The 15424-nt window shown below is 39.4% G+C and overlaps 1 protein-coding gene across 1 annotated transcript; it reads right to left on the bottom strand.

Annotated features, from left to right (window-relative positions):
* Positions 1-86: 86 nt before the first annotated feature.
* On the bottom strand, positions 87-15405 carry PLRG1 (pleiotropic regulator 1). Its single transcript, XM_049769617.1, has 15 exons — positions 15314-15405; positions 13049-13155; positions 11024-11166; positions 10318-10371; positions 9200-9293; positions 8713-8800; positions 7494-7592; positions 6387-6479; positions 5536-5685; positions 5348-5449; positions 4772-4874; positions 2783-2891; positions 1512-1651; positions 847-1040; positions 87-314 (listed from the first exon to the last, which is right to left on the bottom strand). The coding sequence occupies exons 1-15, from the start codon at positions 15320-15322 to the stop codon at positions 255-257; spliced, it is 1545 nt and encodes a 514-aa protein (XP_049625574.1). The 5' UTR covers positions 15323-15405; the 3' UTR covers positions 87-254.
* Positions 15406-15424: the final 19 nt, after the last annotated feature.

Genomic DNA, 15424 nt, shown 5'->3' with positions numbered 1-15424 from the left:
CTTTGATACAACTAAACTTGTATTTGATACCTGCAATTTACTCCACAGGATCTCAAATTTGATCTTTTTTAAAAATAAAACACAAGTGGGGAGGGATAGTTTATTGTAAAACAGCAATGATTCAAGCATATACATTTCTGCTTTATATTCCTAGCCAGAACACAAAACTGACTGAATAGCTCTTCAATTCCAAGCTAAGAAAAACAAAACAAAACAAAAACAAAAACTGGAACCACCAAGAAAACAACATCAAATTAAAATCTCTTTCTCTTGATAATTTCTGGCTTCCAGCTGACTGGGTGAGTTTCTTCTGTCTAAAAATAGAAAAGTAAGCAAGATAGAATGAATTATTATTAGTATACTTCATACTTAATAATTTCCTAACAAAATAATATATCTATTTTAAATTATATTATTTGGAATTACATATTAGTATGTTTTGTTAAGTATAGAAATACCTAACAAATGCGGCACTATTTGAATCAAATAAAGGATTGGGTTCACTCCAAATTCAGCCATTGTTATTCATCTTACATTACACTACTATTTTGATATTCTAGTAGTACCCTAATCTATACATTTGTTCTTAATTTTAGTGCACAAGTTTTTACTAGTACCACTAATAAACAAAGGCAGAATAAGATTAAAACATCTAAAGATTCTCTGGCATTAATAAAACCAATATAGAAACCAAGAAGCAGACACTATTCAACATGACAAATGGCTTATACTTAAAAAGATTATTTTCCATCCTGATAATTTTAGTAACTTAAAAATGAGGTAACACTCAAAAAATTGGCCTGCGTGATTGATTTTACTTTAAGATGCATATGAAACCGAACTTACTGCGGTATCATCCTCTCTGTACACTTTGATGGTTTTATCAGCTTCAGCTGTTAGTAACCGACTTTCAGACTGATCAAAAGCACAGGCAAATATTCCTGATTCACTGTCCAAAGAGCCAGGCTGCACAGCTGCGTGAACTCTCTGGAAATTGTAGCCAGTTCTCCAGTCCCAAAGATGCATTGTGCCATTGTCCGCTGAAAGGGAAAGACAGGCCAACTTTATCTGCCTTCAACAATTCAGCTTGAAAAACATATATTAAGCACTGTGAGCCAAGCACCAGAGTAAAATTAACTATAGAAATAAAATCATGAAAATGGGGGCCAAAGAGTAAGGCACTGGCCTTGCAGGTGGCTTACCAGGTTCAATTCTTACTAACCCTCTGGTTCTGAGCCCAGCCTGGAGTGATGAACCCTGAGCACAGACCAGGAGTAAGCCCTGAGCATGGCACCAGGCATGGTGGAGCCCCCAAATCAAAGTTGTCTGTAAAATACTGGCACAGAAGCTTCTCCTAAATTGGTTGGGCTGCTTTCATTGGTGTTAATGTCAGAATATACGTACTGTATGTCACACACACACACACACACACACACTGACACCCAAATCTCAAATACACAAACTGAGGTGCCATTGGGTGTGGCCCTAAAACAAACAAATCTTATATTTACCTCCAGAAACTAACACTCCATCAGAATTTACTGTCAAAGTGTTAATAATAGCATTATGACCAGAAAGATTTTGAATGAAACTTCCATCAGGGAATTTCCACTGCTTTATGTTATCCGGAGAACCAGATGCAAATGTGTAACTGAAATAAAAATAGGAAGAATTTGTAATAAAGTACATCACGGTAAACAAGATGACTGACTTTAAAAATCTTATTATGGGGGCCGGGTAGGTGGCGCTGGAGGTAAGGTGTCTGCCTTGCAAGCGCTAGCCAAGGAAGGACCACGGTTCGATCCCCCGGCGTCCCATATGGTCCCCCCAAGCCAGGGGCGATTTCTGAGCACATAGCCAGGAGTAACCCCTGAGCGTCAAATGGGTGTGGCCCAAAAACCAAAAAAAAAAAAAAAAAATCTTATTATGGTTGTATATGTTTTACTTACTAATCTAAGTAGCTTTAACAAACTATCACCATAAAAAATAACAAGATACTTGATGCAAGTTAAATAAGATTTCCAAAATACATTGCAATATATTTTGAATAAGTCCTAAATTGACCCCTCCATGCCTCATATTCCAATAAAAGCATTAAGATCTTTTGGGAAAAACAGCAAGAAATAAAGGAGATAAAATAAGGAGAAAAGGCCAAAAAAAAAAAAAAAAAAAAGAGAGACTGGAAAAGTAAACATAGAATGAGCATAAGATTTAGGAAGAAAAAGGAGAAAAGGAAAGAGTTTTTGAGTGCCATGAAAATGTCATGATGATGCAATATAAGAAATGGTAGATTTTACCGTGGAGCTCCATGCTTTGGATACCAAGACTGTAATGTTCATGATTCCACTACCAATGTGCTTTGCTCACTGTCCAAATGCACTTATCTCCAAATACCTAATCTAATCACAAATAGTTTCTATTTTAATATACAGCTTTTAATCATGACGTAATGATCTCATGGATATCACCATTCTTTACCATAAAGCTTTACTCATCTTTGTTTCCTTGGAGTTACTCTGGGGACAGGGGGATATTGAACTTGAGATCATATGCTTAACAAGGCAGAACTCTACAGCTATTTCTCTTAGTCTAGCTATATCACTTACACCTAACACAATTACTCCAAAGAGAATCAGAAAAAAATGTGTGGCTCTAAAGTGCCACAGGGCTAAAACTGACAGTGGGTAAATAAATTCAAAATAGTGCTACAAAAGGTATTTCTGTATTGCATTAAAATTAAAAATAGGCAACCAAAAACATTTAACTAGGAAAATACACTTACTGTCTTGGATGTAAAACCACAGCCCTGACTGATTTTTTGTGGTTTGTTAATGTGACTCTTGTTTTTCCAGCTACCAAATCCCATAACCGTATTGTAGTGTCATGGCTTCCTGTAATGAAAACACACACACACATCTAAAGCTTAGATTAGGAAAAAAGATCACAAGTTACAAGAAAAAACATGTTTGTCTAGATACCCCCTCTTAGTTATGTGATTTATAATTCTAGGTTGATTTTACATAGGTTTGATGATAGCTCAGTGGTAGAAGAGAGCTCAGTGGTGGTGAAGGCATTGGTGGAATATCTCCTTCAAATGTGAGGTCACAAGATCAGTTCCTTGCACTGCCCTCATACCCAGTGACAACCCCCATGGATCTGAACAAAGTGTGTGATTTCAAGAACATCACTAGAGTATGTCCCCTGACAAGTATATGTGTACAAGCATAGCAAAAAATACAGCAGGGGTTGGAGAATGTACAGGAGATAAAGTGCTTGCCTTACACGGAGTCCACCCCAATTCAATCCATGGCACACCTGAGCACTGCCAGGCATCATACCTCTGAGTACAGAGCAAGAAATAACTTTTAAGCAATGCCATTCCAAAATAGTGCACGATCCCTAGTAAGGATCACAACCAAGTGAGAATGTCACAGACAAGTGTGTGCAATACCTCTCCATCCCAATATCAAGGGGACAAGGGGGAAATGTTTTAAGTTTTTCCAAAATTTTGATTGCAATGAATGCTTGGCACAGAATCAACTGAATAAATAAAATAAGTAGAGGAGAGGCCAAAGTGACAGTACAGCAGATAATAACTTGCCTGCACAGAGTCAACTAGGGTTTGATCTCCAGAACACCAGATAACATCCTGAGCCCCACCAAGAGAATTCCCTGAAAACCACCCAGTGTGGTCCCAAAACCAAAAACCAAAATAATGAGAGTCTATTATCGCCTTTTGGTGAATAAAAGCAACTTATAATTTTTTTTTTTTTTTTTAAGACTTAACATGTAAATGTATTCTAGTTTCTTTTTTTTTTTTTTTTTTTTAATTTTTTTTTTTTATTTAAACACCTTGATTACATACATGATTGTGTTTGGGTTTCAGTCATAAAAGGAACACCACCCATCACCAGTGCAACATTCCCATCACCCAAGTCCCAAATCACCCTCCTCCCCACCCAACCCCCGCCTGTACCCTAAACAGGCTCTACATTTCCCTCATACATTCTCAATATTAGGACAGTTCAAAATGTAGTTATTTCTCTAACTAAACTCATCACTCTTTGTGGTGAGCTTCCTGAGGTGAGCTGGAACTTCCAGCTCTTTTCTCTTTTGTGTCTGAAAATTATTATTACAAGGGTGTCTTTCATTTTTCTTAAAACCCATAGATGAGTGAGACCATTCTGCGTTTTTCTCTCTCTCTCTGACTTATTTCACTCAGCATAATAGATTCCATGTACATCCATGTATAGGAAAATTTCATGACTTCATCTCTCCTGACAGCTGCATAATATTCCATTGTGTATATGTACCACAGTTTCTTTAGCCATTCATCTGTTGAAGGGCATCTTGGTTGTTTCCAGAGTCTTGCTATGGTAAATAGAGCTGCAATGAATATAGGTGTAAGGAAGGGGTTTTTGTATTGTATTTTTGTGTTCCTAGGGTATATTCCTAGGAGTGGTATAGCTGGATCGTATGGGAGCTCGATTTCCAGTTTTTGGAGGAATCTCCATATCGCTTTCCATAAAGGTTGAACTAGACAGCATTCCCACCAGCAGTGGATAATAACTTAACGAAATATAACAGTTAAGGAATTATTTTCTAGACTTAAAGGGTAATGCATTGTTAATCATTTTAATTAAAACAAGGGTCAAACTAGTGATAGGTTACTGAGCTCAAATGGAGAGTTAATAAACACAAAGTATTTAAAATTGCAATGCACATTATACTGATATGAATAAACTGGAAACCTGGAAGGTACCAATCATACCAGTGATAATTTGTGGCTCTGCAGCTTGACACCTCACTGTAGCAACTGCATTTGTGTGTCCAGACAATGTGTGAACACTGGCTTTAGTTCTCACATCCCAAATCTAAAAAAAAAGAACACAAAACAAAAAACCACAGTAAGAGTACCATTAGAGAGAATTAAGTATTCCTAATTGAGGAGATGGATAACTGTGTCTGTACACTATAAAGGAAGTCCATAAATGAAAGACAAGAACCTGTATTCTGGTAGAAAGAAGACTATGGGAACAATGAGGAGGAGGTGGCTGGAGGGAAAAGCCCAAAGTCTATGAAGTCTCCTTAGTCTACTGGATGAATGGCTAACAGACAATAAGTGTGATAGAACTTGACTATACCAGATTTCAGGGGAATAATAATTTCCCAAATAAAGCATGGTTGAACCCACAGAACTGAAAGCCATGGTGGATATCCAGTGACATGAGTTATGGATAAGTGCTTCTACCCATAACCCTCTAGCTACAATGAATGATTCCAACAGCACAAATGCAGAAATCAGGGAACAAAATTTATAGGTGGACACAAACCTCTCTTTGCTTACCCGTGCAGTGGAATCCCTACTGCAGGTTACGAGAACATCAATGGTTGGGTGCAAGTCCAAACCATACACTGCGCTGAGATGTCCGTGATAATGTCTTATAACCTAAAAACAAACCAGCAAGGTTAAAATTTGATTACAAAGACAAAATAGTGTTGCATGACATCTCAAGTGCCGAATAACCTACTCACCTTGTTATACTCCAGGTCCCAGCACTTGACCTGCTTGTCTTCTCCACAGGAGAACAGGTATGGGCTCCGTGTGCTGACTATTACCCCACGAACAGTACTAATGTGCCCAGTCAAGGACAATTTCAACTTGCCACTGGCCAAGTCCCAAATCTGTAACCAAAAAATATTTCACTTTTTGTTTTGAATATCCCAAAGTTTTAAAATCTTAAGGTTAAAATAACATTTCAAAAAAGGGAAGATATATAAAAGCTGGAGCAATAGTAGAGCAGGTAGGGTGCTTGTGTTGCAAGCAGTAAGCCTGAGTTTGATCCTAGGCAACCCATATAACTTGCTAAGCCCACCAGAATATTAGAACCAGTCAACTCTGAGCACTGCCAGGTATGGCCCCAGTTCCCCTCAAAAAGGGGGGGATGGCATAAGAGTTTTTAAAAAGTAAAAAAATTACTCCTCCTTCCCAGATGTGGTCCACTGCCTCCCCTACAAAAAAAAGTCCAACTTTTTGACAGGTATGGATGCAAATTCTTCCATTATGCTCTACATTTTCAACATTTTTAAGAGATAAGTTTGCTGTAGTATGTAACCAAAGGGAAAAAACTTAAATATCAAGAAACCAGTGTTAAGTATGCAGTATTTTCTATTTGGAAAAACCTGTTTTAATTACCACTTTTCAAATAGCCACTTTTGGGGAAATTTTAACTGGTGGACAATAAATTTTACTCTATTCTCAGATCTAAGGAACCAGATGAACTATAAACTAATTCACAGCAGAGGAATCAAATGTAGAGCAGATTAAATTTAAACAAATCATACACAAAGTCACCCTTATTTTTCCTTGCCAACCGTCCTATTACCTTTATGGTTCTGTCTGCAGATCCAGTAACAAACCACTGATTTCCAGGCTCCACAGCAATACATCGTACCCAACCCAGATGCCCACTGATTACCTAGATGATGCAAAGAAAAAAAAAAAAAAAAAAGAATGAAACAAGCAGAAAATGTGTTGAATTTTAAATAAATTTGGACAATAACCAAGAATTTCCCTTAATTTTTGAAATGTTCATAAAATCAGTTGACAATTATATTTCAAAGTACTAAATTAGCTTCATTGGTAGCAAATGGGTATATAACAGGAGAGTACTTAGAAATAAGGAAAGTATTATCGGTACTTGCAACAATCTGGAAGACTCAGACATTAAGCTGAGTGAAGAAAGTCTCATAAAGGATACACTATAAGAAAGATTCTCTTCTCGTTTTTTTTTTTTTTTGGGCGCGAGTGGGGGCTTAGGAATCATTCTAAGCAACTTGGGGATCATATGGGATGCCAAGGATGCCCCTATCTGCTGTACTATCTCTCAGGTTCCATGACTGACAGTGAAAGACATCTAAATGCAAGGTAAAACCAGATGACTGGCTGTTGTTGGATGACGGCGCTTATGAATATAAACAATAGCAAGGGGTGTGTTTCTTGAACTAATGGGACATCTACATCCTCACTGTGGAGTGATTATGCAAGTCTCTAATCTATTTAAATTATTTCACATATGGGTATGATGAAAGAGAAAAAGAATGTAGGATCATCTAAAAATAATGATTTATATTCAACTACATAGCAGCAAAACATTTTTTTCTACAATAGGCATTTTATTTTACTTAGACACACTTGGGTCACTTTAATGTTCATTTAAAAGATAATTAGGAAAATCATAGAGAGAACTTTCATATCAATCACCTCACTTCATTCTAGTTACATCCACTCTTCACCATCTTTTCCTACTGGACTATGTTTTATAGTATATTTGGCATGGAATAGTAGAGTCCTTAAAAAGAATGTCCTTCCCCTATCCTGGCTGGCAGGCCTTCCCAGCTCTCCCAACACTCGCTTCTGCATCACTCTATTCCTCAGCTTCCAGCAGCTGGTAAAGGATGTCATGAAGACACAGAAACAGGCCGTTACTCACCCTGTACAGTTTCCATGGTGGGTGCCACTGGGGTTTGGGCATCGTAGGAGCTTTTTTTGCCATCAGTGCAGAGTTCTTGGCATTGCCAGTCTCCATAACCTAGACAGGGGTTATAGGAATATTTTATTAGTATAGGCTTCTTTTCTTATACAAAAAGGAAAACATATGTAAGAGTTTTGAGTTTGCCTAACTGTGAGAAATTGTCCCCCTAACAGAAATCCCCTTAGTTAAGATAGTCCCCAGGGTAAAACAAGTATAGACATGAAGGCAGCAAACACATGCCCAGGACAGAGTAGAACCAAACTTTTAGATAAACAGAGCAGCAAACTGGCCAAGAATAGAACAGGAAACTCTCAGAATTTCTGTAAGACTTTAAGGGTGCCTGTGGGTGTCCATGTGAACTACCCCAGCCTCCATTCTTAATGTTCCTGTTAAATTCTGATATGTCAATTAACTGTGCTTAATGTATATGTCAGCTTAAATAGTGAATCACATACTGAGAGCCACAGTTGGGAAGCTTACTGGAAAATATGCAGTGGGAAGAGACAAATTAATTCATTTCATAAAAGCCAAATCACCTGCCGATAAACTGAGAATTAAGCTTGTGCTTATTTAAAACAACTGCACAATAATATTAGATGGCCTATTTCCAGTTATTCTATTCTTTCCATCACAACCAACAAACAGCAGCTGCCACTAAGAAAAAGAAAACATATGCATTCCTAAATATCTAAGAAACTAACCAACAGCACTCAATTCTAACATTACAAACTAACTGCTTAAAGACTTTCTTACTAACAGACACTAATACAAGTTTCAGAATATCATATGTCCATTAATAAAGAGGAACTTTCCATTATCTTCATAAAAATAAAAATTATGTACATGCAAACACAAAACTGAATTATAGAATCTAAAATGTTCTATCAATTTACTAACAACTTAAGTTTAGAGCTACTAAAACTTGGGCAGGTTGCTATCCAAATACCGCCAAGGAAAATATTTACTTATTTAATATTTAAGATGAAAACCGTAGGATATAAGAAGTCAGTATCTTGTAAAACTCAGTTCAATCCTTAGCACGGATTGAGGACAACCAGGAGTGATTCCTGAGCCACAGCCCAGAGGGTCACCTTGATGGTTTGACATAAATTACTTCTTCCCCGGCGCCTACAAAACAGTGAGAAACCCTGACACAGGGTTTGATAAAAGAGCTTACTGTAGTCATCCCAGCAGGTTGTGCTCTGTCAGAAGCCCCAGGAAGCCGATACTCACTTCCAGCAGGTGTATTTCGATTTGCATCAACCCTGAGGAAGAGAAGACATTTAAGTGATTGAATGTGTCATGTGGTCTGCAGAACTGACTAATAAAAATGTAAGAAAACACTAGTCAAGGACAGCATGGGCACATAAAACTCAAACCAGGGCGGGAGTGATAGCAAAGCAGGTATGGCACTTGCCTTACTACCGACGAACCCAGGTTTGATCTCTGGTATCCCAAATGCCACACCCCAACCTCTCTAGTCTACCAGGAGTAATTCCTGAGTGCAGAGATAGGAATGATCCCTGAGCACTGCTAGGTGTGGCCCAAAAAAAAAACAAAACAAACAAACAAAAAACACAATTAAAAAAAAGTGACCAAGGAACACAGGAAAAATGTAAAGTGACTTAAGACTTCAAAATCTTTATAAGAGTAGTATTTCATACCTAGCCTGAGAAGATGGTAAGGCCACAGCTAAAGACTGTGCAGCTGACTCACTTGGCATTCTCTGAATCTTAGTATCCGCTGTCAAAGCTACGCCTGTTAAAAAAATTCAATTCCTTTTAGTAGTCAGCTTTGTTTTCACTTACATGCTTTTATACTCAACAATAATGTAGCAAAAAGGCAATGATTGATTCCAGGTGGTGATATATGATAAATGAGTTAAGTTTTACTTTCCATTTTTCTTCCTCTCTTTAAAGTGTTGTTCAACAACACATAATTCAAATTTGACGAAATCACAAGCAGCTTGGATATTAACATGTCATAGAACATAAAGTAAAAGTTCTCAGCTTGGATATTAACATGTCATAGAACATAAAGTAAAAGTTCTCTAGAGGCTGGTATGCGGCTCAGAGCTATAGCACACTGCACCATTTGAGACCCTAGGTTTATTTCCAGTTCACCCCCAAATCTATATTTTTCTTCTTTTTAGTACAATGGAATATTACCTTTAGCTATAAAAACAAACAATTCCAATGATTAAATATCACAATATTTCCAAGAGTAAATGCAAATTACAAGCAGCAGCACTAAATTGCCTGCACTTTCTAGGTCATCGAAAAATAACCACTCCTTTTATGTGCCAAATCTTCTCACACACATATCCTACACACACCATACATACTCACACCCACACACCCCTACAGCACAGGTTTCTACCATACCCATTTTTATACGAACAAAACTATATCACACACACACCCTACAGCAACGATTTAGACCATACTCATTTTTATACGAACAAAACTATCAATGTTATAAATTTAATGATATTTACTTGTCTGCTAAGCCTGCAAAGAATACGCTCGTCTTAGCCTGAAGCTATCTTACTGTTTCTGAATTTCTAGCATCTTGACTGAAAGGTACAAGAGCTGAAGAGAAGAACGTTTGCTGACTGAATGCCCGTGATGCATACACTCAGTCAACCATCATCTAAAATAGTACCCTGGATGCCACTGACAGCATTTCACATTTTATAGGCAGGGGAAAAAATGATTATTGACGAACTCATAGGGAATACATATGACACTTAGGCATTCTCAAAATATAACAGCATACTCACCAGGTCCTGGTGGATAAGGATGTGTTCCCGTCACCAAATATTCAACTTCTTGTGCTTAAACAAAAGGAAAAGTAAGAAAGAAAAGTCACCAACTGTAAATTTGTCTTATATATAAGTATTTATTTTAATGAAAGAAGTTATTATTAAACTACGTATCCCAAATTTTGTAACTCATTAAGTAAACCTGATTAATATTTATTCTGACTTCTGAAGATCTCATAGCTTTCTTTGGCCATTTGCAATAAGCAGCGGTGCAAGAAAGTAGTCCTGCCAAATAATCCACTCACTTGTTTTCTTCCCAGCACCAATGCTTCCTAATGAATCTCATATATTTACTACCATGTCTACATTCAGCAACAAATTGCAACCAAAAGAGAGAAATGTTCTTACCAGAGATTAGGAAGTTTCCTTTTTCACATAGCCTTTTTTTCCTAAAAATATCCTCATTGCCGTACTATCACTTTCTCATTTTTGTTACGAAAAATCTACCAACCAATAATCTTACTCACTAGTATATCAAAGAAAAAACCAAGACCTTTATTATTACAACTGTTAAATAGTATATGGCTCCAATTAACAGGAATGAGCTGCAAATTGTGAATTTGCAAGGAAGTTACTAATAAGCTATTTCTATGAAAATCCTTACGTAAGTTTTTTTAAATGTTATACATACAAGTTCTGCCATTTCTGAAAACAGCATGCTCACCTTGATTAGCAGGATACTGTTTATGACCATATGAATCTGTTGCATTCTGAAGCCCTTTTTCTTTGAAATTTTCTTTTGAAGTAGGCATATGCAACACAGGACCATACTCATTATGCAGCTTGATTGCCATTTTTCGCTTGTGACTATTTAAAAATGACAAATGTAAAAATGTATCTTTGAGTACTCTTAATATGTTCACAGATATAATTAGTCACAGAAAGCTAGGGAAAAAAGTAGTTGAATTGTTTAAGTTTAGATAATCATATATAATACCTTTCAAGTAATATATTTAAAGAAAATTTAAAGAAAAATTTAAAGAAAATTCCCAACTTAAATTCCACACTTCTGACTACAATCCATCATACAGCATTAACAGCAGTTTGTTACTCCTCCCACTGTATATTGTTCCAGTCCTCATACATCACTAAGTCAACTTTCAAATTCAAAATGCTTGAGAAATTAAAAAGGAGTTTATAGTGAAAGGAATGTTGCAATCCTAGACCGGAGCTAATATGCTGAATCAAAATTACACCACCACTTCTAACTTTCTAGCCAGAAAGTGAAGAGATGAGAGTAGAGGAACTGGCCAGATATTATTTCAGTTCAGTAAAGCTCTGAGAGCAGCCAGGCTAAAAGCGCTGCAGTATATACTGGAGTATAAGCCAAAACTTTGTGCCGAACTCCGAAATTGGCTTATACTTTGGTCATACAGGTTATCTGATTTGGTGTGCATGCACCGAATCAAATGCACCTATGTCTCCAGTCGTCTTCTGCCATCTGCTGGAGGGGATGGTGCTTCAGCTCAGTCCACAAGTTGCGGGTGAGCTGAAGAGGCTGAACTGAACTGTATGCCACTGAACTATTTAACCCACAATATTCTGCGCTTTGTATGACATCGACAGCAGTTATGCTGATATCTGCAAACTCAGTGATGGTGACAATGTTTATGCTGATTCCCTCACACCAGATTCAGCTGAAGTTCTGTTTGGACATACAGATGATGAGAAATAATCCAGTTTTGAAGAATTTTAACCTTTGTGATTTAGCTTGATTACCCGTTGCTATGGTTTTCTGCACTTTATTTAAAGTTTTAAAGTAATTATTACTAGTTTACAGTTTTTTTTCTTTAGCAATAAATATTGAAAAACATTTAACCTACTGATTCCTCAATGATTATAATTGTTTTGGGTATATATTATTATTTTTGAAATTTGCCAGTGGCTGCTGCATTTTCCACCTCGACTTATATTTGAGTCACTAAATTTTCCCAGTTTTAGGGTAAAATTAGGGGAGGGATCAGATTATACTAGAGTATATATGGTATTCGCTTATAAAAGCAGAATAAGAGAGAGAGGGTGGGAGAAAGAGAGAGAGAGAGAGAGAGAGAGAGAGAGAGAGAGAGAGAGAGAGAGAAAGAATATGTTTACAGGAGTTAAGGCATTTGCCTAGCATGTGGTAGCCCAGTTTAATTATGTGCACTATGTATGTAAAAAAATATGATCCCTTAAGCCCTCGATGGCGAACCTATGGCACGCAACTGGCACGCGGGAAGGAGTCCGCAATTAAGATATGCAGCGCTGGGGGAGGCCAGTGTGCAGGTGTCTGCTTTGCAGCTCACCTGGCAACAGGGCCGGACTGGCCACTGGGAGGACTGGGCAATTTGTGGCCATTTCAGCACTCAGGCTCAAGGTTAGCCATCACTGCCTTAAGCCCAGCCAGAGTGACACTTGAGCACAAAGCCAAGAGTAAGCAAACCCTAAGCACTGCTGTGTATGCCAACACTTCCAAAAATGAAACACTTGAACACTTTTCATTATAGGGGACTATATAAAATACAATTAATGTGATTTTGACCATAAAAGATAATATTTTTAAAATTAAGTTAGCTTGAATTATACCAAAACCTCACTCATCGGTAAATTTAAATAATCAAGAACAGCTAGTATCACCCACTCACCTTTATGGGCCTCCCGACTCCCTTTCCCAACACAATATTCTACAATACGTGAAAGGAAGCATACAGACCTTTCTTCGTCCAAAGGCACGGGTTTTCCATTATCTGCTACAAACATGTCATGGGTCCTCTTCAATGACCTGAACACAAGTGTGTGCACAGAATGTTTCTGCACCTCCTAGAAAGAAAAAGTAGAATTATGTGACTACCAGGCATCACTCATATCTTTAAAGTCAAACTTTAAAGTCAAACTTCACACTTTACAAGAAGTCTACCCTCTCACTTGCCACAGTCCTTTGCAGCCCGCCTCAGGACTGTCAGATGACTGGAGTTACTCAAGATGAGCCATTTCAGTCAACACATCTACTGGGCTCCTACTACATGCCTGGTCCGGACTGTTAGAAGCTAACCAAGAGCAATCAACATTCATGATCCCTGGATTCAAGATGAAATAATACAAGCAAAGTAACTCCTATGTCTGTTAGCTTCAATATAGATGCATGGAAGGCGCTGAGAAAGAGAAAGCAAGAACTGAGTGGTCGGGAAAGAATACTGCAAAAATATATGTAGGCAAAGAGGGAGAAAGTCTTGCACAGAATAAATGTCGGAATAATCCAGAATTCCTAGCACATGCCACTTACGAAGGTGTTCCGAATTTGTAACGCCAGAGGGAGAAAGGCAATCATATTTAGAGGAGGTGAGGGCTGAGGTGTGAGACCAAATTGTGAAATGGTATTAAAGATCCCGACCAGAGACATCTTTAATTTTCAGACCAGGGCAAGTGTCTAAATTTTTGCTCCAGCCACAGAGGGCCCGTAAAGGCTTTAGCCAAAAATGCAAGACCAGCACGGATGAGAGACAGAGATAGAGACTGAGAAACAGAGAGGAACGAGAAGAGTGTTCAGTAAAAGTTTTGAGCCAGACATGCAAAACCAGCAGAGAGAGAGAGTGTGTTAAGTGAAAAATGCAAGACCAGCACGAATCAGAGACAGAGAGAGAGGAAAAAGAAGAGTGTCCAGTAAAAGTTTTAAGCCAGACATGCAAGACTTGCAGAGAGGAGTGTGTGTGTGCGTGTGTATGTCCAGTAAAAGTTTTGAGCCAGACATGCAAGACTTGCAGAGAGAGAGAGAGAGAGAGAGAGAGAGAGAGAGTTAAGTGAAAAATGCAAGACCAGCACGAATGAGAGACAGAGACAGAGAGGAAAAAGAAGAGTATCCAGTAAAAGTTTTAAGCCAGACAGACATGCAAGACTTGCACAGAGAGAGAGAGAGAGAGTGTGTGTTAAGTGAAAAATGCAAGATCAGCACGAATGAGAGAGAGAGAGGAAAAAGAAGAGTGTCCAGTAAAAGTTTTAAGCCAGACATGCAAGACCAGCAGAGAGGAGTGTGTGTGCGTGTGTATGTCCAGTAAAAGTTTTAAGCCAGACATGCAAGACTTGCAGAGAGAGAGAGAGAGAGAGAGAGAGAGAGAGAGAGAGAGAGAGAGAGAGAGAAAGAAAGAGAGAGAGTGTCCAGTAAAGGTTTTAAGTTAGAAATGCAAGACCAGCAGAGGGTGGGTGGGTGGGTGGGTGTGTGTGTGTGTGTGTGTGTGTGTGTGTGTGTGTGTGTGTGTAAGAGAGAGAGAGACAGACAGACAGTGTATGTGTTGTGACTTAATGAAAATGCTCACAAAGAGCCCGAATGAGTGTGTGTGTGTGTGTGTGTGTGTGTGTGTGTGTGTGTGTGTAAGAGAGAGAGAGACAGACAGACAGACAGTGTATGTGTTGTGACTTAATGAAAATGCTCACAAAGAGCCCGAATGAGAGCCAATGCAGCAGCAGGGCTGACAGAAAGTAACGGTCTGAGGTCTGAATTAGGCGGCGGTGGAGAGTGCAGCGACGTGAATCCTGCGGAGGTTGCGCTCGCAGGCAGGACGGTGGTTCGACACAGACACACGCCAACCTTGGCGAACGGCAGGGCAGGGCAGGCAGCCTTTGCCGGGGATGGAAGCTTCGGGGGGAGCGAGTCAACAGGCGCCGCAGAATCGCCGGCCCAGGCAGGCCGCAGGAGGCGGGCGGGCGAGCGGGCACCAGTGCCAGGACTTGGGCGAAGCCCCGCCAAGAGCCGTGCTCACCCCCAGCCCGGTCCGAGGAGCCGGAGGCTCGAACGATCGCGGGGTTTTCGCCGGGAAACCTCCCCCGGGCTCCCGCCACCGATCGCTTCCCCGCAGCCCGGGAGAGCCGCCCCGGCCTCAGCCACACAGCGCCGCCCGCTTGCAGCCTCTTCCCTCCCAGGCTGGGCGCCAAAGACAAACGCCCCAGGGCCCGAAGAGTCTTCGATGCTCAAGTGTCACTTTACCTCGACCATGACGCCGCCGTAGGTCCCGCCGCTCCGGCCGGGAAGAGACTGAATCACCAGCGCAGAAACCGCCGCCACCAGAGCGCAGCCCCTTCCGGAACCGGGCTCCCG

Source organism: Suncus etruscus, chromosome 3 (assembly GCF_024139225.1).
Source record: "Suncus etruscus isolate mSunEtr1 chromosome 3, mSunEtr1.pri.cur, whole genome shotgun sequence".
NCBI lineage: Eukaryota > Metazoa > Chordata > Mammalia > Eulipotyphla > Soricidae > Suncus > Suncus etruscus.
Note: the sequence above shows the minus strand (reverse complement) of the source record. Positions and strands in the feature narration are given on the sequence as shown.